The sequence below is a fragment of the Mchenga conophoros genome, linkage group LG13 (genome assembly GCF_057382185.1).
Source record: "Mchenga conophoros isolate Kocher_MC1m ecotype Shallow Benthic linkage group LG13, M_conophoros_male_GT1.1, whole genome shotgun sequence".
In the NCBI taxonomy this organism is placed as follows: domain Eukaryota; kingdom Metazoa; phylum Chordata; class Actinopteri; order Cichliformes; family Cichlidae; genus Mchenga; species Mchenga conophoros.
Window position 1 is genome coordinate 14609520 of NC_140538.1, and position 22571 is coordinate 14632090.

The following is a 22571-nucleotide window of genomic DNA, read 5'->3' on the forward strand; positions in this document are numbered from 1 at the left end:
TTCATGCATACAATGCCAATGCTCAATAACAGCTTGTGATTTCTAGCACATAGTTATAGTTACTCACTCTGTGGGAGGGTTGAGGTCTTCTGACTTAGTCTCAAAGAACTGAAGGACCTCCTCACTTTGGGAAATGTGGGTGGGAAGTTTCATCAGAGCCTAGGAGAGAGAAGGGTGGGAGAAAGCTACTGATTCCAATAAAAACAATAAAAGGTCACACTAATGTGTGTCAGTTTGGACTGAGTAACTGGTTTATAACACTTAGTCACTACCCAGTCACATGAGAAAACCAGGCAGAGATGTGGAGGGTGTGCAGGGGAAGGAAGAAGGCTCTGAGCACAGAGAGAGAGGGTTAAAACAAAGAGAAAAACACAGACCTCAGTTTGATTGAAATTAAAAAGACACCCTCATGTAATCTGTATTTTCAAGAAAGCTTTGTGCTTTCATTCATTCATTTCAGGTCCAATAAATGAGAAACTGCTGCCACACTTGGCAACACACCTGCCCCACATTCCCATCTGTGGGCTAATAAGCATAAGAGGATCAGGTAGCTATCTGCACTCATTGCTACAATTAAAGTCTGCTGATTCATTCTTAGTCTCTCTTTTGTTTTTACCCCTGCGTGCCCCCATTTCCCTCGTTTCCTTCATATGCTGCCTATTTACATTGGTGACAGGAAATGACAAGCACAGAGAGCAGTTGCTTTCCTGTTGAGGCTGGTGGAGGGGAGATAAATGTTGAGGCCTTGAAAAAAACTGTGGTAAATGTTCAGAGGGTAGAGCACTGACAGAGATAAAGCACTCTTCCAAACAACATATAAATTAAAAATGAGTAGTCTCTTCAATAAGAGATGCATTGTGCTGCACACAAGTTGAGAAAAATCCAGCTCTGGAAACAGTGAGGCATGCAGCTTTTGTCTTACTTTGCAGTAATTATCCAGGTGCTTCAGCCTTCTGACGGCTACATCTCTTATGTGACTGCGGCGAAATAAGACTTTACCTGAGGAAAAGCAGAGCACTGTCAGGTGTATATAACAAAAAACACAAAAATATTATGATTAAATGCTTAACAATCGTGCTATAATTTAGGCTTAGACATTTATAAAATCCCAGCATGATCCCTTTCCAGCTCAGCTGGTACTGACACTGAGATATAATATTCCAACCAACATATGGAGAACTTCTCTGGAGCTGATTGCTCTCAACTAGTGGGACTAATGTGAGGCAATTGAATCCACTTTTTCGCTTTTTCCCATTTCCTAATTTCTAACTCTTATGAGACTGAGATTGCTAAGAGCATGAAGCCTACTAAATAGAAAAATAATGCAAACCATTTGGGGGTTTAAAGGAATACAGTTCACACCATGGTGGGCTTACAGCTTGTCTAACAAAGGATCTCTTCACTGCTCTCCTCTGCTCTGGCCCACAATGAGTTTATCAGATTAGACAAATCCCTTTCTGCTAGCCTCCTACTGAGATGGCCGACCACAAAATGATTTGGCCCGGATGGAGAATGGAAGCCAATAAAACAAAGCAATGTGGTAGGCGATGCTATGGAGTGTGTAGGAGGAACAACAAAATGTCTAATAAGACAACACTGACAGTGCCGAGTGTGTGCATACTGAGTTTAATCACCTGGCAAAAAAGGAATTATTCTCTTTTTGGGGTCTTTTTGTCCTCCATCAATTGGAAATTTGTCAAGGATTCGCATCTGCAAAAAAGAAAAAAAATTAAGAAATAAAAATGAAAATGTAACACGAACATTAATTGTGGAGCAAAACTTTTTTAAAATCCCCCTTTCGAATACAATAAAGACATGAAAGGCAAGCAATTATAATCATGCAAATGCTTGATGGCAAAAAAAAAAATCAAACAAACTGTCAATTATCTATCGCGAGTTTAAAGTGGAGTAATCTGTGATGAGATACAGGAAAAGGGGGTCTGAAAATTCTCCAGCAACAACTGACCATTTTGTAACAGTACATGAGTTCAACACAGAGTATAATTATATATCATCTGAAAAACCATTTAAAGTGCAAACCATTTCACTTTGATAGCTGGGGCAGCAGGCAAGGTTACATCACCCTCTTATTTGAAAAAACCCTCACAAGGAAGCCACTTAAGCAGCTTAAAAAGCCATCAGGGTGCATAACAGGCACTTTGATGTTGACACTTGATACATACAGTGGGGCAAAAAAGTATTTAGTCAGCCACCGATTGTGCAAGTTCCCCCACTTAAAATGATGACAGAGGTCAGTAATTTGCACCAGAGGTACACTTCAACTGTGAGAGACAGAATGTGAAAAAAAAATCCATGAATCCACATGGTAGGATTTGTAAAGAATTTATACGTAAATCAGGGTGGAAAATAAGTATTTGGTCACCTCAAACAAGGAAAATCTCTGGCTCTCACAGACCTGTAACGTCTTCTGTAAGAAGCTTTTCTGTCCCCCACTCGTTACCTGTATGAATGGCACCTGTTTGAACTCATCATCTGTATAAAAGACACCTGTCCACAGCCTCAAACAGTCAGACTCCAAACTCCGCCATGGCCAAGACCAAAGAGCTTTCGAAGGACACCAGGAAAAGTATTGTAGACCTGCACCAGACTGGGAAGAGTGAATCTACAATAGGCAAGCAGCTTGGTGTGAAAAAATCAACTGTGGGAGCAATCATCAGAAAATGGAAGACATACAAGACCACTGATAATCTCCCTCGATCTGGGGCTCCACGCAAGATCTCATCCCGTGGGGTCAAAATGATCATGAGAACGGTGAGCAAAGATCCCAGAACAACACGGGGGGACCTGGTGAATGACCTGCAGAGAGCTGGGACCAAAGTAACAAAGGTCACCATCAGTAACACACTACAACGGCAGGGAATCAAATCCCGCAGTGCCAGACGTGTTCCGCTGCTGAAGCCAGTGCATGTCCAGGCCCGTCTGAAGTTTGCCAGAGAGCACATGGATGATACAGCAGAGGATTGGGAGAATGTCATGTGGTCAGATGAAACCAAAGTAGAACCTTTTGGTATAAACTCAACTCGTCGTGTTTGGAGGAAGAAGAATACTGAGTTGCATCCCAAGAACACCATACCTACTGTGAAGCATGGGGGTGGAAACATCATGCTATGGGGCTGTTTTTCTGCCAAGGGGACAGGACGACTGATCCGTGTTAAGGACAGAATGAATGGGGCCATGTATCGTGAGATTTTGAGCCAAAACCTCCTTCCATCAGTGAGAACTTTGAAGATGAAACGAGGCTGGGTCTTCCAACATGACAATGATCCAAAACACACCGCCCGGGCAACAAAGGAGTGGCTCCGTAAGAAGCATTTGAAAGTCCTGGAGTGGCCTAGCCAGTCTCCAGACCTCAACCCCATAGAAAATCTGTGGCGGGAGTTGAAAGTCCGTGTTGCTCGGCGACAGCCCCAAAACATCACTGCTCTCGAGAAGATCTGCATGGAGGAATGGGCCAAAATACCAGCTACTGTGTGTGCAAACCTGGTAAAGACCTATAGTAAACGTTTGACCTCTGTTATTGCCAACAAAGGTTATGTTACAAAGTATTGAGTTGTATTTTTGTTATTGACCAAATACTTATTTTCCACCCTGATTTACGAATAAATTCTTTACAAATCCTACCATGTGGATTCATGGATTTTTTTTTTTTCACATTCTGTCTCTCACAGTTGAAGTGTACCTCTGGTGCAAATTACTGACCTCTGTCATCATTTTAAGTGGGGGAACTTGCACAATCGGTGGCTGACTAAATACTTTTTTGCCCCACTGTATGTCTATTTACAGCATCAATCTCTCAAGAGATTAAGCAGGGAGCGAAACAGAGCTAAACAATGAAAAACAACTGTTTTACAGTGAAGATTTCCTTCTGAGGGTAGCTGTCCCTAACAGTTTCAACATGATTCTCCTTGGATACGCATATTTTGTATTTGGTGAAGTTTTGATGAGTGCTAAAAAACAAACAAACATGCATTGCATGTGTGTTACATACTACAAACAAGAGTAGGTATGTATTTTGCTGCAGAAGGACATGGTTTTTGTTATTTTGCCTGTTTACACTACCACAGTGAATTTTAAATTAACCAGTAAGTATGTGATTGAAGTGTAGGCATTTGGCTTTAATTCAAAGGGTTTCAATAAGAAGTTTACATTAAATATTTAAAAAACTGCAACGCTTTTTAAACCCAGTCCCAAATCTCCAGAGGCACAAAAAGGAATGTTTTTAAAACCTGGATGAAAATCTCCTGCCTGAAGTCTACCCCAGTCTACCCCAGTAAATGTGGGTTCTTCTTTATACTCTGCCAGGCTTTTTCTCCAGCCACCTGGAGTTCCTGTTTGTGGATATTTCCCTTTGGTTTTGCATTTACTGAAAAACATGTTCATCTGGGTTGAGATCGTATTACTGGCTGAATCTGGCCACTTTTGGGCTGCTTTTGCTTTTGCACCATATGGCTGAAACTGAGCACAGAGTATATCCCTGTACACTTCAGAATTCACCCTGCTGCTTCTATTGGCAGTCACATCATCAGTGAACGTAGTGGGAACCATATATGGCAATGTCTTATTTCTCCACCATTTTTGACAGATGATATCGTGAGCTGTTTCTTTCCTTCTCCATACTTTTGTCTTGCCATCATTTACTTTGGTACAAGTTAACCTTGGTTTCATGGGTCTAAAGCAGTGCAGGCTCTTTTATGTTTATTTTCTGGCAACGTCTAATATGGCTCTCTTGTTCTTGAGCGTAACCAGTTGTTTACACCTTATTGTAAACATTCGTGAAGGCGTCTCTTGATTGCAGACTTTGCAGACAATGATACACCTACCATCTTGATTTCTTGACTTGGTTACATGTTCTAAAGTTGTTTTTCTAAACCATGGAAATAATTCTGTCAACATGCACTTTAGCTGTCCTCTATGGTCTTTCAGGCCTTTTGGTGCTGCTGAGTTGGCAGCTTTATTCATTCTTTAAATAATGCACCAGACTGTTGACTTGGCCACTCAAAGTTTTTGCCATCTTTCTGAAAGGTTTATTTTTGTTTTTCAGCCAAACGATGGGCTCCTTCACTTGCACCGACCTCATATTTTAAATTACAGTGGAAAGCCATAAATACAAAGCCCATAAATTCCTTTGCCTCCAAATAACAATGGAACAGGCCTCACTTGGCCAGGAAACTACTGGTCAGTCAACTGTCCAATTGCGTTTGAGCCTCTGGGTATAAAATGGGTGTACTAACCTTAACAGTTCTAAACAGTTAATGCAAAATGCATGTAAAAACCCTTGAATAAAAGAAAGCTGACTGTCTGAACTTTCATCGCATGCTGACTGCCTGATTTAAAAAATCCATTGTGATGTGGTACTTTCAAAAGGAAAATATATCTTTGTCAAACAAATGATAGACCTTAACTGTAGTATCGTCTTTGTATTCACACGAGAGCATCTTACAGTAACAGGTTTAAGATGTAGATGTAACCACGCCTTAATTTTTCCTCCCTTGCCTTGTTCCAGATGTGCTTTACCAGCAAATTCTGTGAGTATCAAGCTGAAGCACACTCAACTGGGAGGAGAAGGAAAGGTCTCAGTTTAAACTGAGCCAAAAAGAAACCAGGTGGACAAACAGAATCAGGCTTGGAGGTTAAAGTTGGATCCAGTCTGTCTGGGTCTGTGGGAGTTGTTTGTAGGACTTGTGCAGCAAGAGGTGGTTTGGTTTGATGTTGTGGTTCTTTCGTTTCCACTTTAATCTGCTGGCTTTGCTGAATCTAAAAATTTCTCCCAGGGTATAGCATGTTCCCCCCTCTCCCCCAAACTACAGACTGCTAACAAGAAATGTTTTCCTTTGAAATGGACAGTCATCATTATTGTGTTTTAAGGGCAAAGCAAAGTGCAGAGTATAAAGAATCGTCCTGGTTAACCACACCTGCACATAGCCATGGTAAAATTCCTAATCTTACGGTGATTACAGTCTAATGCCGAGAAGGCACGACATCAAATATGTATGTAAACCAGACTGTGTAGTTTAGGATGCTATGGCAATAACATAACTTTACAGGCTAGGCTGTAATTCCTCCAAATCCCAGTAGTTATAACAACCATATTGTTTATTTGATACACAAAGCTACACGCTCATCATGTTATCAGGCTTACAGCTGGATGTAGCTGTGTACTCCCTCTAATACAGGAGTGTTCACTCAACACTTGTAAGAAACTGCCTCAGCTTTTCATTTGGGAGTGAGGATGACATCACTACTGGAGATCTACGTGGCTACACTCACAGCTCCATGGGACAGTTTGGAACAAAAATCTGATTGAAAACACTCCTCATATTTTGTTTACCTTTAATTCAGAGGCTTTGGGGAGCAGAGATGGTGTAATTAATCTATATTTCTATCCCATGCTCTGCCCAGGAAACTGCAGTGTATTTAAGTTGTAGCGTTAACGCTGGGGAATGTCTATCAGGCAACAGGTGCTATGATGTAATGACATGTCCTGTCTCTTTCCACACTGTTTGGTAATCAGTGTTGTGAATAAATACCAGAGGAAGGAACTGCAATAAAAAGTCAATCATCAAACATATCTTTATTTTGTCACAATGATGTGAATTATGGTGACTGGAAAAAAACAGAAATAGCTTCTGTAAACTGTAATGATAATCTCTTGAGCCATTTAAAAATAACTGAGCTCACAGGAGAAAGGAAGAAGAAACCGACACAGACACTGAGCTGTAACAGAAGACAAAGAAACTGTTCTGAGATAGGAATGTCTGAGTGGGAAAACAATCAGATTTCATTGCTGGGGTGTGTTTTGACATCTTCTTTGCAGTTGTCTACTGCAGCGAGATCGTGGTGCAACACCCTTTTGGATAGAGTAATAATAACAATTTACTACAGTCATATTAAATATTTCAAAGAAATCTAGAAATTCCTATGAAACACCCCATGATTAAGCAGCAATGACTTAAAGAAATCATTTTCTATGTGACAGTCTCTCACAAGATTCTGGAGGAATGGCCCACACTTCTTTACAACGTTGCTTCAGTTCATGCATAGTTCTCTTAAGGTCCTGCCACAACATTTTAAGGTTGAGGTCTGGACTTTTTCTGAACCACTGCAACACCTTGATTCTTTTCTTTTCCAACCATTCTCTTGCTGCTTGGCATCATTGTGCTATTGTGGGACCCAGTTTCAATAAAGCTTTGGCTATTGGACAGATCGTCTCACATTGTGGCTTCAAAACAAGCCCAAATAATCACCCTTCCCTCACCATGCTTGACAGTCATTTAAGGTGCTGATATGCTTTGTTTTGTTATCACGATCTCATCTGTCCACAGGACAGTGTTCAACAAGACTTACTGTTTGTTCGGATGCACATTTCCAAGACAAAACCAAAGCGCTCACATTCTTTAAAGCAAAAGAGTCTTTCTCCTGACAGTTCTTTGGAACAAGCCAAACTTGTTCATATGCATTCCTGTTTTAACTGCACTGTTGTAAACTTTAACATTTAAAATGCACTTGATGCCTATAGAGTCTCAGATGTACAGTGGGGCAAAAAAGTATTTAGTCAGCCACCGATTGTGCAAGTTCCCCCACTTAAAATGATGACAGAGGTCAGTAATTTGCACCAGAGGTACACTTCAACTGTGAGAGACAGAATGTGAAAAAAAAATCCATGAATTCACATGGTAGGATTTGTAAAGAATTTATTCGTAAATTAGGGTGGAAAATAAGTATTTGGTCACCTCAAACAAGGAAAATCTCTGGCTCTCACAGACCTGTAACGTCTTCTGTAAGAAGCTTTTCTGTCCCCCACTCGTTACCTGTATGAATGGCACCTGTTTGAACTCATCATCTGTATAAAAGACACCTGTCCACAGCCTCAGTCAGACTCCAAACTCCACCATGGCCAAGACCAAAGAGCTTTCGAAGGACACCAGAAAAAGTATTGTAGACCTGCACCAGACTGGGAAGAGTGAATCTACAATAGGCAAGCAGCTGGTGTGAAAAAATCAACTGTGGGAGCAATCATCAGAAAATGGAAGACATACAAGACCACCGATAATCTCCCTCGATCTGGGGCTCCACGCAAGATCTCATCCCGTGGGGTCAAAATGATCATGAGAACGGTGAGCAAAGATCCCAGAACCACACGGGGGGACCTGGTGAATGACCTGCAGAGAGCTGGGACCAAAGTAACAAAGGTCACCATCAGTAACACACTACAACGGCAGGGAATCAAATCCCGCAGTGCCAGACGTGTTCCGCTGCTGAAGCCAGTGCATGTCCAGGCCCGTCTGAAGTTTGCCAGAGAGCACATGGATGATACAGCAGAGGATTGGGAGAATGTCATGTGGTCAGATGAAACCAAAGTAGAACCTTTTGGTATTAACTCAACTCGTCATGTTTGGAGGAAGAAGAATACTGAGTTGCATCCCAAGAACACCATACCTACTGTGAAGCATGGGGGTGGAAACATCATGCTATGGGGCTGTTTTTCTGCCAAGGGGACAGGTCGACTGATCCGTGTTAAGGACAGAATGAATGGGGCCATGTATCGTGAGATTTTGAGCCAAAACCTCCTTCCATCAGTGAGAACTTTGAAGATGAAACGAGGCTGGGTCTTCCAACATGACAATGATCCAAAACACACCGCCCGGGCAACAAAGGAGTGGCTCCGTAAGAAGCATTTGAAAGTCCTGGAGTGGCCTAGCCAGTCTCCAGACCTCAACCCCATAGAAAATCTGTGGCGGGAGTTGAAAGTCCGTGTTGCTCGGCGACAGCCCCAAAACATCACTGCTCTCGAGAAGATCTGCATGGAGGAATGGGCCAAAATACCAGCTACTGTGTGTGCAAACCTGGTAAAGACCTATAGTAAACGTTTGACCTCTGTTATTGCCAACAAAGGTTATGTTACAAAGTATTGAGTTGTATTTTTGTTATTGACCAAATACTTATTTTCCACCCTGATTTACGAATAAATTCTTTACAAATCCTACCATGTGGGTTCATGGATTTTTTTTTTCACATTCTGTCTCTCACAGTTGAAGTGTACCTCTGGTGCAAGTTACTGACCTCTGTCATCATTTTAGGTGGGGGAACTTGCACAATCGGTGGCTGACTAAATACTTTTTTGCCCCACTGTATCTTATTTGCAATTTGCTATTAATTAGAAGGTCTATATCTGTGTGACTTATAAATCCAGTTTATAAATGCATGTCATTAATCAGGCTTGCTAATATAGCTCTAAAATACCAAATGGTGCATCCTTAATAATGCTTTATACCATATTATGGTGCCTTTGCCAATTCCACATCTTACTTTTGGTTCTCATTAACGTAGTTAATCTGGGTAATGTAGTTTGATCACATTTAGTTTATTTGTGTCTTAGGTGTCTCCTTGTCTTTTCCTACCAGGTGTTTCTCAGTTCTTGTCACTTCCTGCTTTTAGTATTACAGCAAACAGGATAGGACTACATTAACAGCTGCTACACTTCCAGGTCTAATTTCAAGGAGAAATCTTGGTTATGTAGCTTAAAGAGAGAGAGAGAGAGAGGGGGGGGGGGGGGGGGTGTTAAAACCAAGGTAAAAAAGATCTAACTCTTGTCATTATGCTACACTATTACAATGCTAAATTGTTGCTGCATCATTTTAAATAACCTTTAAATAAAGGCCGTTCTGAATGTGTGATACCAATGTTGGAGAAAAATAACCCTTCAAAGCTTTTAAAGTCCTGATTCATGTCAGGAATGTAGGACAGAGAAATTATAATGTAGACAGGGTAGAGCTCACTGCTGGCCTAGTCACTCAATCCCAAAATAATGACAACTAAGGGATTTTGGAGAGGTTTCTGTCCAAAAGGAAACCAGGCCAGCTTGCACACGCCACAATCCCCCCTGTGGAATGCTGTGACCCATGCGACCTATACGCTGTGGTTTAAGGGTGTGTGTGGAGGGGGAGACCACACTCGCTTGACACACTGACCAAATCTGCTCACGTCAAACATGTGCAGGTCAATAACATTTCCCTTTGACAACAGAAACAGTGCTTGATGAAATTCAGGCTCAGCAATCTTCTAGCGTAGAAACAAATGTCTCTAAACCAAGAAATCAATGTGCTTAACTCTGCACATGCATTACAAAGAGTGCACTTCACTTTATGTCAGCAGAAAAGACAAAGGGGGGAGGAATCAGATAAAAAAGGTGACGGGATCCTGGTAATTTATGATAACTGCTTCCCAAAGGAGCAGTTATGAACTATCTTAAGTGTGCTGGAGAGGTTTGAAACTTCAGCAGTGAGTGCATTTTTGGATGTCAAATTGGCAGTAAAAGAAAATACTTCATCTTTAAAAAGACAATCAGCCAAACAGCTTGTTGATGACAATGATTTGTATATAGCCAGCTTTAAATTACTAAAACGATTTTAGACACGGTATGAAAAATTGATTAAAAAGGCGTTTCTTGTTCTGTGACCTTATTTAGCTTTTCAACTTGAATTCATGGTTATCTGATGAGATCATGGTCACATTTGGCCCCCCTCTTTTCAGCTTCTTGCGAACACAAAACACGCAATTGTGCTACGAAAAGAGAGCAACTGTGAAGAGTTTGGAAAAGACTGTAGGTGTCAGTTGGCAGACACACAAACAAGCTCAAACTCATTTGAGAATTGAGTATTTGAAAATTCAGATGACAACGAAACCTTTATTGTTGCAAATTATTGCTTCTGAGGCATCCAATAGCTGTCTTATCTTATTATCTTATATCTTTAAAGTCAGGGTGACAAAATTGCTCTTTACCACAACCCCCAACCTACAAGAGCCTCCCTTTTGAATCGAATGCATTTTGGGACTGGCCTTACTGCATTACTTAAGCTGCATAGTCCTTTAATATTCTTACTGACTTCAATTCTAAAAATGTATTAAGCAATCCATACTATATGCAACATATATACAGACAAATGCCCTAAACCTAACCATTCTGTATTGACAGCTGCAGACTGTTGTTCTTCATGATTACCACAACCAGACAAACATACCCTGGCAGCAGAGATCCATGCACAAGACTAATGTTTACAAAGACAGGCGAGGAGGTCTGTTTCAGTCAAACAGACCAGGGCAGACTTTTCCTGGCTATTAGCAAGAGACAAGAGAACAAAGGGTTTCCTACAGCCAGCCCACCAGAGCCAATGTGCTTTACTGCACTTTGAGAGGGCCATTGGAGAAGGTCCACAGACGGCCTTTTACAAGAAAAGGACTTAATGCACTCATTTAGGGTTTAACTCTAACTTTCTTTCTAAGAAACAAACTATAGTATACAAAAAGGCAGATACAACACCCATTTCCAAAACAAAACGTTGATGCTGTGTAGAATCTAAATGAAAACAGAGTGCAATGATTTCACAAAACTCATAAACCCTTATTTTATTTACAACAGGGCATAGAAAACATATAAACATTTTAAACTAAGACATTTTACAATTTCATTAAAAGAATGTTTTGGGGGTGCATTAATGCCTAAGAAAATGGGACCTTGCATAATTGGAAAGACACACCGGTTCTCAGTCCCCAAACATTTACAGACTTTGAGAAAAATACCAGTTTATAAGATTTGTAAATCACTGGATTTTTTTTTTAAATTTACATTTTACACAGCCTCCCAACATTTTTGGAATTGGGTTTGTATTTTACTGCTACAGGATCCTGTAGAAGAGCCTCAGAAGTTTGCCCCATACTGCATTCTGCATTCTGAGGTCATGTTTTTTCCTGCATCTGGTGACTGGATTTCCCCTATTTTCCTATTTCCATGCAGTCGCCTTAAATAAGACCTTCACTAAACAGGAGCTGAACAGAAAGACATTGACTGAAAGGTCAAACTGGCCTTGCGGAGTTTAATGTTGCAATACAACAACACATAAGACATATTAGAACCATTCTTAATACAAAACATTGAGCTTTTGGGCAACTGCCTGTGCAACTATGAATTAAATCTGTAAAATTATTTTGTAGTCGTTGCAGTGTAACGTACCTGTAGGTCAAAGAATTTGCTGTACCTTCTGTAGATGACATGGGAAGTGGAGTCTGAGTAAGTAACATTGATAAGGTACACCTGCAGAGAAAAGAACAAACAAAAGAAGCCCATTAGGAACAATATCACTTTGTCAGAGACATCATGGCACCGCTTTACCCCTTTCTGACTTTACTTCAAAGGATCATCAAAGGTCAAATAAATTCATTATGTTTCTCTTTGTCAGTCACACATTGGAAAGCCATCAGGGGGTCAATGAGAGGGCCAATAGATTTGAAGCATTGTGTCTCATTAAAAACATGCATATTGAATTACTCTTGTGTATTTAAGTGCAGCCGATTGAATGCAGCTGATTCAAATATTTCACAAGTACAAATATTGAATGCGGCGGTTTAATAAACGCTGTAAGCCTGTTATTTTCTTTGCTGTACATGAATATGAGACTCTCATTAGTTTTCATTTTTGAGTTTTACATTACCAGTGTCTCATGAGTCCACCGTTTGAAGGGGAAAAGTTGCTTCCGTTGTGTCAAGTTCTGCCAGTTCTACCACCACAAAAGATAACAAGGAAAGGAAGTGCTGACTCATGCTAAAGCGCAAACAGGAGTATCCTTTCCTTGGCACAAATCGGTCACTTACAAAATACTCCCAAAATAAATTTTTTATTTACCTCAACAATAAAGAGCCCCAAAAACAACTGCGCTCACCCTGAGGTTCGGAAACAGATGGCTACACCTAATACATTTTCATCTAAACCCATGGCGCAGAGTGTTTATAAAAGCATCATTTACACATATGGTGGCAAGCTGCAAGGACATCAGTTACTAGTTTGAAATGAAGTCTTCTGCTTATTACAAAAGAGTTTTCCAGCAGCTCGCTAATTAGACACAGACAGCCCAAACTCTCTCATATTAGGCAAAAGCACGGTTCACTTCAGAAGCGGAGGGGTTGCAGAATATTATCAGAATATTAATTTGCCATCTGGAGAAGCTGGGACGGAATTAAACCACTAACCTTGCAATTAACAGATGGGTAGCCACAGCTGCCAAGCTAATATTTGATGTCACTTTTGGTAATTTACGGTGATCTCTACACAGTAGTGATATAATGTGTGACACTTTAAATGTCATGTTTCAGTTGTATTTATATTTATATTTATGTTTATTGTTATGTTATGTTATTCTGATTTTTAAAAAATAATAATAATAACAATAATAATATTTTTCTTCTGTTTCATGTATAATTGCTTACACACATGATTTCAGGAGAAATGTATAGCACCTGTGTAGTTTAGGAAAGAGAGCTTACACAAGAAACCACACATGACACTCACTAACTGAATGCACCATGCTATTTACTGAGGTATTCACACTTTGGCACAATCAAATGGCACACAGACTTGACTCTAGCTAGTTTTGTAATTTTCCATCAGTTTTCAATTGTTTCCAGAGTGGGTTTGTTCATTTCAGCTTAGCTTTGTTTTAATCAGTTTCAGTGTTTTAGCCTTTTTAATCATTATAATAGGGTGTTCTTTGTCAGGAGCTGACAAAGTAATTTGTAATACCAAATTACAACACAATCACATTTTGTAAAGGCTGTTGACTCACAGTCATGCAGACCTCCCAAGCCTTACTAAACAGATGCATCAAAGCCTCCTCAGGCTTGGTTAACTAATTTGACCAAAGACTAAAACTAAAGACATTTCATGTTTCTTCTTTTTCAACATGGAGGTTGAGTTAACTAGAAAAAACACTGCTTAAACCAGACCACATGCATTGGATATTTGCATTCTTCTTTCCGTGTTTAGCTGAGCTCAGAGCAATTGTGTAATTCTGTTGTTCACACACATTCACGAAGCTGTGAGAGTTTAAATACCTCGATTGGTAGTCACAGCTGATAAGCATGCACTTACTGTAAATGTGTAAGTATCTAGTTACCAGGAGTGTTAATATAGTAAACAGAGGATTTGACATCTCCTCTACCATAAGCACCCTTTGGAAGTATATGTAAACAAGGCTTAGTTGCTATGTACTCTTTGGCACCACTGCTACAACTGCCTGGAAGGAAGTCACACTTGGACAGTTGAGACAAAAGACAAAGGGCTGCTTCTTTCCTCTCTCAATACCGGATAAGCATTCCAGTTGCTTAGCTCATATATAATGAGATTCCCTCTGGGGGACTTCCCAGTCAAACCTCACCTCCGGCTTTAATCCCAAGAGAAAAGGTCTGTGCCCTGTCTTTAGCTGCCTTGGGGACCCTCCCTCAGCAGGAGATGGATGATTCAATTGATCCCAACTCTCAGGTTAATTAATCCAATTGGACCTGATGGGCTAATTGATTTTTTTTGCTGTCCCACTGAGACATGGTTCAACTGTTATGGCTCAACAGTTTGAGTGAGATAACATTAAGGCCAGAAAGTCCACAGCTTAAAAGCAGCTCTTAGAGGCTATAATAAAGAATCCTAACAGGCACAGAAGGAGTTTAACATCCTGACACATCCTGACAGAATTACATTAGCATGTAAGCATACTAATATTTTTTAAAGGAGCACTTGTATGCAGTTAGTTTTAATGTCAAGTATTTAACTATAAATAAAAGCACAGGAAAAAATGCACATTTTGAGTTTGTGAATGAAAAATCAAGGTCTAGGATTCATCGCTTTTCACAGCCATACTGTCAATACCTAAAATTTCTGGTTATTCAATGCAATTGTATTTATATAGCACAAAATCATACCAAAGGTGATGTGAGGTAAAGACCCTGCAGTAATACAAGGAAAATCTGCAAATTATCCATTTCCAAAAAACATTGTTCTTAACATTATTAAGCATTATACACTTTTAATTACACCCATATTAATTTTTGCCAAATATGGTCAGTGGACTGGTACTTATATAGTGGCTTTCTACTCAATTTTGGCAAGAGTCACACAATCACACACACATACATTCACACACCTGTGAAGTACTTTAACTAATATTCAAACAGACATTCACACAGTGGACATTCACGGAGTAGTATTTGGGGTTCGGTGTTATTTGTGTGAACTTGGTATTTAAAATATATATAAACAAAGATGTCCTGTAAAGATCACCTTTCAGTGACAAAACAAACATGCTGCACTTGCTGATGATAAGACTGTAATTACATTGTCATCCTAAAATGCAAACATAAAGATGAGTAAGACCTGTCCAGGGTGTACCCCGCCTCTCGCCCTATGACAGCTGGGATAGGCTCCAGCACCCCCCGCGACCCTGAAAAGGATAAGTGGAAGCGAATGGATGGATGGAAAGATGAGTAAGCACTTGGCAACTGTTAAAAAGAGACATGGCAGGCTCGGGGAGGGGCCAATTTTGGGCAAAGGTTTCTTCCTGTTAAAATGAATTCATTCAAATAATCATAATAACTCATAATAATAATAATAATAATAATTTCACACAACACTTTTATGTACGCCTAGCTGCTTTGCGTAACATATCCATACCACAGACTTTCACACACAGACACTGAGTGAAAGTATCAGGAGCTACTTCGGGTTTAGTATGTTTCCCAGGGATACTTGAACATGCATACTTGGAGGAGCCAGGGATCCTTTCCAATTGGTAGGTGACCCACGCTACTACTCAAGTCCAAACCAACAGCACCTGGTATTCTCAGGGAGTCTCCCATCGAAATCCTAACTAGGCCCAAACTTTCTTTTCTCCTGAGATCGGATGAGATCAGGTGTACTCAGAAAGGTATGGCTCTAAGCCATGTCTTAATGACTTTATCATATGAAGAGATATTTTGGACAGTTGAGACATTTCTTGCCTGATTATACTTCTATTCTCAGAGTTTCTCTCTTATCATGTTATGCTATCAAGAATATAAGCATGCGAGCATGTTCAACATGGACGGTCAACATATTATACCTATCACGAGAGGCCAGGCTCCAAGCAGACTAGTATAACACGAATGACAACTCAGCTGTCACAGACGGTCTCAAACCATCCATGTTAACAATAAGATGTAATGTGGGCTTAAGATTGTGACCTTGTAATTTACGTAACCTTTTTTCTGAGAAAGTGAAACTCATAGACTATTTCTACTACTAGTGAATCAAGAATATTCGTGTATTCAAGTGATGTAATTTTAAACTATGCTTCGGTTCTGCCAAAGATTTCTTCCTGTTAAAGGGGATTTTAAACAAGGGTTTTAAGGGATTTTTTTAACTGATCCACCCATAATACCAGTTCCAGTGTTATCAAAAATCGAATTTCCCAGAGGAACCCACCCGAGGGATTAATAAAGTTCTATCTTATCTTATCTTATCTTAAAAAGGAAAGGTTTAAGCCTGGTCTTAATAGTAGAGAGAGTATCTGTCTCCTGAATCTAAACTGGGGAGCTGGTTCCACATAAGAAAAGCCTGGAACCTAAAAGCTCTCCCTCCCAGTCTACTTTTAAATAATGTTGTCAGGAGAAGGATTTTACATTTGATTCTGCATTTAATGGGGAGCCAATAAAGAGAAGCTAATATGGGAGAAATATGGTCTCTTGTTCTAGTCCCTTTCAGTACTCACACCTCAGCACTCTGGATCAGCTGAAGGCTTTTTAGGAAGCTTTTAAAACAGCCTGTAACGAATTACAATAGTACAGCATAGAAGTAATACACGCTTTAACTACTAACTACTAATCCCAAACTACCAGGAACTGCAGTAATAAAATGGAAATTCAAATTTTAATTTGATGGGCCAACCCCATATTTTTCCCTTGTCACCACTTGTTGACAAGAGACCACAGCCAGTTTCTAAGCCTGACTGGGGTTTTGCATAGCTTAGTCGCTAGAGCGTTAAGTCTCAGCGATGACGAGCAACACAACCTGAGAAGTTAAACAAGTTTGTGTGCCACAGTGACTCGTATTTCACACAGCTAACTCAGCTATCAGAGGAGACTTGGCCCTCACTTCGGTCAGACAAAATGATCAGGTAATCATTGACTTTTCTGTCATATGCCGTTTGTATAAAGACAATAATGTGCTTTAACCTCCTAGGACCTGGCGTTCACATATGTGGACATCACATTTTGGGTTATTTAGACCAAAATACTGAATTTTGCTTTGCTTTAGGAGGTTAATTTTGTTACAACTTGTATTGGTTTAGACAAGATAAGCTGAGATGATGTTTGAATGAGAACTTTTCTGTCATTCTAAGAAGTCCTGAAAAAGATTCTTAGCTTTCAAATACACTATCACTGAGAGACTCTATTCCTTTACAAGTTAACTATAAGAGGAAATAAAGATAAGTTATAAGTCAAACAATTCTAGCATTAAAGCTAGAATGATATAATACTAACGCTCTGTGTGTGTGTGTGTGTGTGTGTGTGTGTGTGTGTGTGTGTGTGTGTATTGGGGGGGGGGGGGGTTTCTGTAGCATTATGATTTATTATTCATTGAATTTGCATTTTATCACAGTTAATAGTTCGCTAGAAAACTTACTGTTTCGCAGACGTTTAGGAAATAACAGTGAAGAAAACAGGATGATCTGCTTCTTCTAGCGTTTCAGTGAAGTGGAAGATTGTTTCTAGTGACAATATCCATTTCAGTCTTTGTCACACCTGTTCAAGGTGAAGAGTTCAGGTTATGTTCAAAATGCTGACTTTAAGTAATTTGATTATATGGACATTTTGCATGCAATTTTGTTACATAAGTATAATGTCAAAAGTAAATTTATTAGAATATGATCAAATTAAATGTACTTGATTGGTATATATTCAGTTTATTCCGAACTAATTTTAATGATATATTATTTTAGTAAAAACACCTTTGATTTGATACATTTCAGTTGATGAAAGTTTTGTTGAGGGCAAAGAATCATGTTTTTGATTGTGAATTTTCTGTAGCTAGTTTTATTATGCTTGTTTCCTTTGTCTACACTGAAGTCAGCAGCAGATTTGGTCAGCTTTTAGGACTTTTAAGCACTTTTACTTTTTAATATACTTCTGTCATTTATGGTGTAACCTAAGAATGGTTACATTTAGTTAGACACAGTTTTAAATGTTTTATTATATAATTACAGAATATCCGGAGCTTTTTGAAAAATGTCAAATAAAATAAAAAATGTTTAATCCGATATAAACCATGACTCCAAAATCTGAATTCCTCCAAAGAAGTTTCAATAAGAGATCAATCCTAAAATGTAACACAACAAAATGTACTGTTCCTATATCAGTTATATTAAGCTATTATTTTTTATTAACCTCCTTATCAAAGAGGACTGCAGGTAGTTGGGGAAATCAAAGATTGAGTCACTCTGATTGACTCCAAGCCCTCTAGGACGAATTTTTGTCATTTTTGCAAATAACAGCTGTGTAATTTAAAGGCAGAAATATTATCAACAAGCTGCAATCAATCCAAGTCAGTCTGTGCCAGTGAGTGCAACTCCTCTGCAATACATCTCTTTGTAATAGTGGACTCGAGTCAGCTGGGCAGTAGCTGGTTAATTCTGGCTATACTCCTGTATAAAAGCAAGGTTGCCTGGTAGTTTGATAGTATGTCATCACTGGTAACATCAGTGATGTGCTTTTCAGAGGCCTACCTTCAAAGCGTCAAATCACAACAAAAGTTCCCTCAAGGTGCTTTACATTGTAAGGTAAAGTCCTTACAATGTTACACAGAAAACAGAAAACCTCAAAATGAATATGACTCCCTACCAGTAGAGATTAATAATAACACATAATTAAATGCAGAGAGGTGTAAAAACACATAGTGAGTGAAAAAGGTGACTGAAGAAGAAACATTTAATGCTTCATGGGATGTTCATCTCCCAGCAGCCTAGACCTAGTGCAGCGTAACTAAGGGAGGATTCAGGATCACCTGATCCAATCCTACCTATATGCTTCATCAAAAAGGAAAGTTTTAAGCCTAAACTTAAAAGCAGAGAGGGTGTCTGTCTTCCAAATCCAAACTAGAAACTGGTTCCACAGAACCAGCCTGAGAGCAAAAAGCCCTAATGGGGTGATACGGTACTATAAGGTCATTAAATTAAGATGGGCCCTGATTATTCAAGAGCTTGTATGTGAGGAGTTGGATTTTCAATTCATTTCTGGTTCAACAGGGAGCCAAGTCAGAGAGACCACACTTCATTTTTAGTTAGTCATGCATTAGACACGGCCTATAGAAACTATGCTATGTATGTACGATATGATATGTTTGTAGTACCTGAATGTCTTAAGGCGTTATTTATTGATACATGCCTGATTGAAATTTCTGTTGAGTGACTATTTATTTATTTTTTCACTGTTTCCAGGGCCGGCCACATCGAAATTGTTATGCTCTTAGGATCACTTCTCTCTATTGTTTTTTTTCTTCAATATTATAGCGACACTGAAATGTTCCGCTCACCAAAACTTGTAAAAATGTATAACAATTCCTATAAATACTCATTCCCAAAATGTGAACAAAACATGGCTGCTGCCAGAATCTCAGGCTTCGATGGTTTCCCTGATATACTTAAAGACTTTCTTTACTATCGTCACTGTCGCTATTTTCCCATGATTCTGGACCTTCCTGACAAATGCGGAGGCATCGAAGAACCTGAAGACATCTTCCTTCTGCTTGTAATTAAAAGCTCCCCCATGCATTATGAACGACGTGAAGTGCTGCGAAAAACCTGGGCTCAAGAGAGGTCATACAAAGGTTTGCGGATTCGAAGGATTTTCATCCTTGGAACAATGGGTAATGACTTTGAGAAAGAGCGATTGAACAAACTCCTCAAAACAGAGCACCAGGAACACAATGACATCCTCCAATGGGACTTTCAAGATACATTTTTTAATCTCACTTTAAAGCAGGTTCTATTCCTCAAATGGATGAAAAGGAACTGTCAACAAGTTAATTTTTTGCTAAATGGTGATGATGACGTTTTTGCCAATACGGACAATATTGTGGACTACCTCCATGGTCGCCGTGAAAATAATGGAAGCCAGCATCTGTTTACTGGTTTTCTGATAAAGAATGGATTTCCTGTAAGATGGGACAGGAGCAAGTATTTTGTTCCATCTCAAGTATATGAAAAAAATGTTTACCCCAACTATTGTGGTGGTGGGGGCTTTCTTTTGTCCAGCTTTACAGCTTTAATGATACATAGCTATTCCAATGCCATTCCACTTTTTCCTATTGATGACGTTTACATGGGAATGTGCCTGGAAAAAGCAAAACTGGCACCAGCACCTCATATCGGTATAAAGACATTCGGATGGTACATTCCCTCCAAAAAAATAGATCAATATGATCCTTGCTATTTTAAAGATTACCTCTTGGTACACCAATTCTTTCCTAATAATATGTACCTTATGTGGCATCAAATAAATGACCCTAATCTGAAATGTGGTGTCACAAATTCGACTAGGACGATCCAAACTTAAACTTACGGTTAGTGATATTGCATTTTATGACTTTAAGTCACAGCAATCATTGAATTATGTAAAAGTTTTAAACTGATATATCACGTTTGCCCATATAGACAGTCAAATGTGAATTGAGTTGAGGTAAGTCTTCAGATTGGGAGGTAATCTCCAGCTTTTGAATATAGTCTAAGGGTCGAAAGTGTTTGTCATGTTTTCATATGTTGCAGGTAATCCACAAACACAGTTATGTTCACTGCGAGTAGGCCAAATTCAAGAAAGTGGGTTGGTGCTCGGGGGCACTAGTATTTGAAGTATTCATCTGAAGTATTAATTAATTACTTTTCCTGCTTTAACTGTGACTAGGGATGCACTATTATTTAACCAGTAATGACATTTGAGGTCAGAGTGAAAAAAATGCATTTATTGAAGGCAACTTGTGATTTTTATCTGTTTGTAACGTTAATGCAGTGTAGAATTGAAATACTTTTTAGTTATTTGTTTGTAGTTGTTTTGTTTAAAGTAGGGGTTTGTTTGTTTCAATGGGGCAAAATGTTTGTTAATGAATAACAAACACGAAATAAAAAGGAGACTACTTGTCAACCAAAACGTTATTGTAAAGAGTGATCTGTTCATCCATTAATATGATATATTTAAGTGAATTTGGGTAGTTGTTGTGTAGATATGTATGCTAAGTTTGGTGTTGTGTTAGTTCAAATCCATATTAACCCATTCTAGCCTCAACAAGAAGTAAGGCTCAAAACTTAAATTACAGGTTTGACATCTACAGCATACACATTTGCTTTGTAAATGAGCTCTCCTTTGAGGAAAAAAAACATATCAGTTACCAATGGTCCCAGCTTAACAGAATTTAAATAAAGTTAATCCCTGGGTTAGCTCGTTCTCATCTAACATTCAAACATGAAAACATCACTTTTTCTGCACTTTAGATTGTTAGGTGAACAATGAAAAGCAAAAAATCACTTGGGAAACAGGGCACCACAGTTAGTCTGCATGCCATATACACAATTAAAAGATTAAATATATATGTGTGTAAAAAATATAGCTGCAAATCCCTGACTACTACTTTTGCTACGTCTATTTAGACGATGGCGCTGCTTAGGGTGCAGCCCAAGTCTTAGGATCCTCATCCAGCTGGCTGTCACGTATATGTGATTTCAGTTTGTTTGTGTTTTTAAGCCTCAGTGCATGCTGTCGGCTCTGTCAGACGTCAGACACAGTGACACTGTATTTTACAGGCAAAAATAAAATACTGGTGTTTTTCAGGCACGACAGTACAGCACTAAGCAAAAGCTTGCAAGAAGACTATTACTTTAAACATTTTTAAAACACAATTACTTTAGTTTATTAAAATACCCAAATAAATCAAAGCATCTGATATTTTTTAAATGACCTGATATTAAATCACTGTTGTCAAGTATATACAAAATCAAATGTAATAGGTTGTATCTACATTTCAATCAAAGCCATGTGGTGACAAAAAATACAACGCCTCAGATCACCACAGTCATAAAGAGACATCTTCTGGGTACCATGAATGTCTCTATTTAAAAAATTAAATTAAATTAAAAAAAAAAAAAAAAAAAAGCACCAGGTCCGTTCAACAGCTGTTTGGTGAAAGTAATGGACCCTCAGAGCAACACTGGCGTCCACAGAGCTGCATAGCATGGGTTAAATTTCCACAGAGACAATACACAATAACTGCACTGGTGATCTACTTGAACAAAAACAGAACAGAGAGAGAGTATACAACTTACATAGTGCTTCGAAGGATTCCTTCTTTTCTGCACGTCCACAACATTTACGTCAAGGAAGGTGCGGAACTGCATCTTGACAAGCGAACAAGATTTGCACCAAACACAATACTACAGTTTGCACCAACGATGTTCACCCATGAAAACTTGGTTGCTTGTAGTAGAAGCGCAAGAAGAAGAAGAAAGAGTTGAGAGGAATGAAAAGAAATAACTTTCCTCTTTCAGGCTTTGGGTGCATCCATGAAATTACAGTGTCAGACGGCCTCGGAGCATCTGGACTCCTTGTGAAACATGACAACGCAATAAAACTGGCGTCTAATCAGACTTCTCCTCCTTCGAGAGGGGCTGCGCCGCTGCTGTTGCCAAAAAACGGGGGGCAGTCTGAGCAGT

The 22571-nt window shown here is 39.2% G+C and overlaps 2 protein-coding genes across 5 annotated transcripts in view; one reads left to right on the forward strand and one right to left on the reverse strand.

Moving 5' to 3' along the window:
• Positions 1-22535, reverse strand: part of LOC146560978 (SH3 and PX domain-containing protein 2A-like) — a 62987-nt gene extending 40452 nt beyond the window's left edge. For 3 of the 4 annotated variants that reach the window (XM_085296628.1, XM_085296627.1, XM_085296626.1), the window contains exons 1-5: positions 22185-22535; positions 12029-12109; positions 1635-1710; positions 923-999; positions 68-159 (exon numbers count right to left, since the gene is read on the reverse strand). In XM_085296628.1, the coding sequence (XP_085152754.1) occupies positions 68-159; positions 923-999; positions 1635-1710; positions 12029-12109; positions 22185-22256 (398 nt within the window). In that variant the 5' untranslated portion in view covers positions 22257-22535. The remainder of the gene's footprint in view (positions 1-67; positions 160-922; positions 1000-1634; positions 1711-12028; positions 12110-22184) is intronic. The other variant, XM_085296629.1, reaches the window with a different exon arrangement.
• On the forward strand, positions 16959-20870 carry LOC146560979 (N-acetyllactosaminide beta-1,3-N-acetylglucosaminyltransferase 3-like). Its single transcript, XM_085296630.1, has 2 exons — positions 16959-16991; positions 19311-20870. The coding sequence occupies exons 1-2, from the start codon at positions 16984-16986 to the stop codon at positions 20425-20427; spliced, it is 1125 nt and encodes a 374-aa protein (XP_085152756.1). The 5' UTR covers positions 16959-16983; the 3' UTR covers positions 20428-20870.
• Positions 22536-22571: the final 36 nt, after the last annotated feature.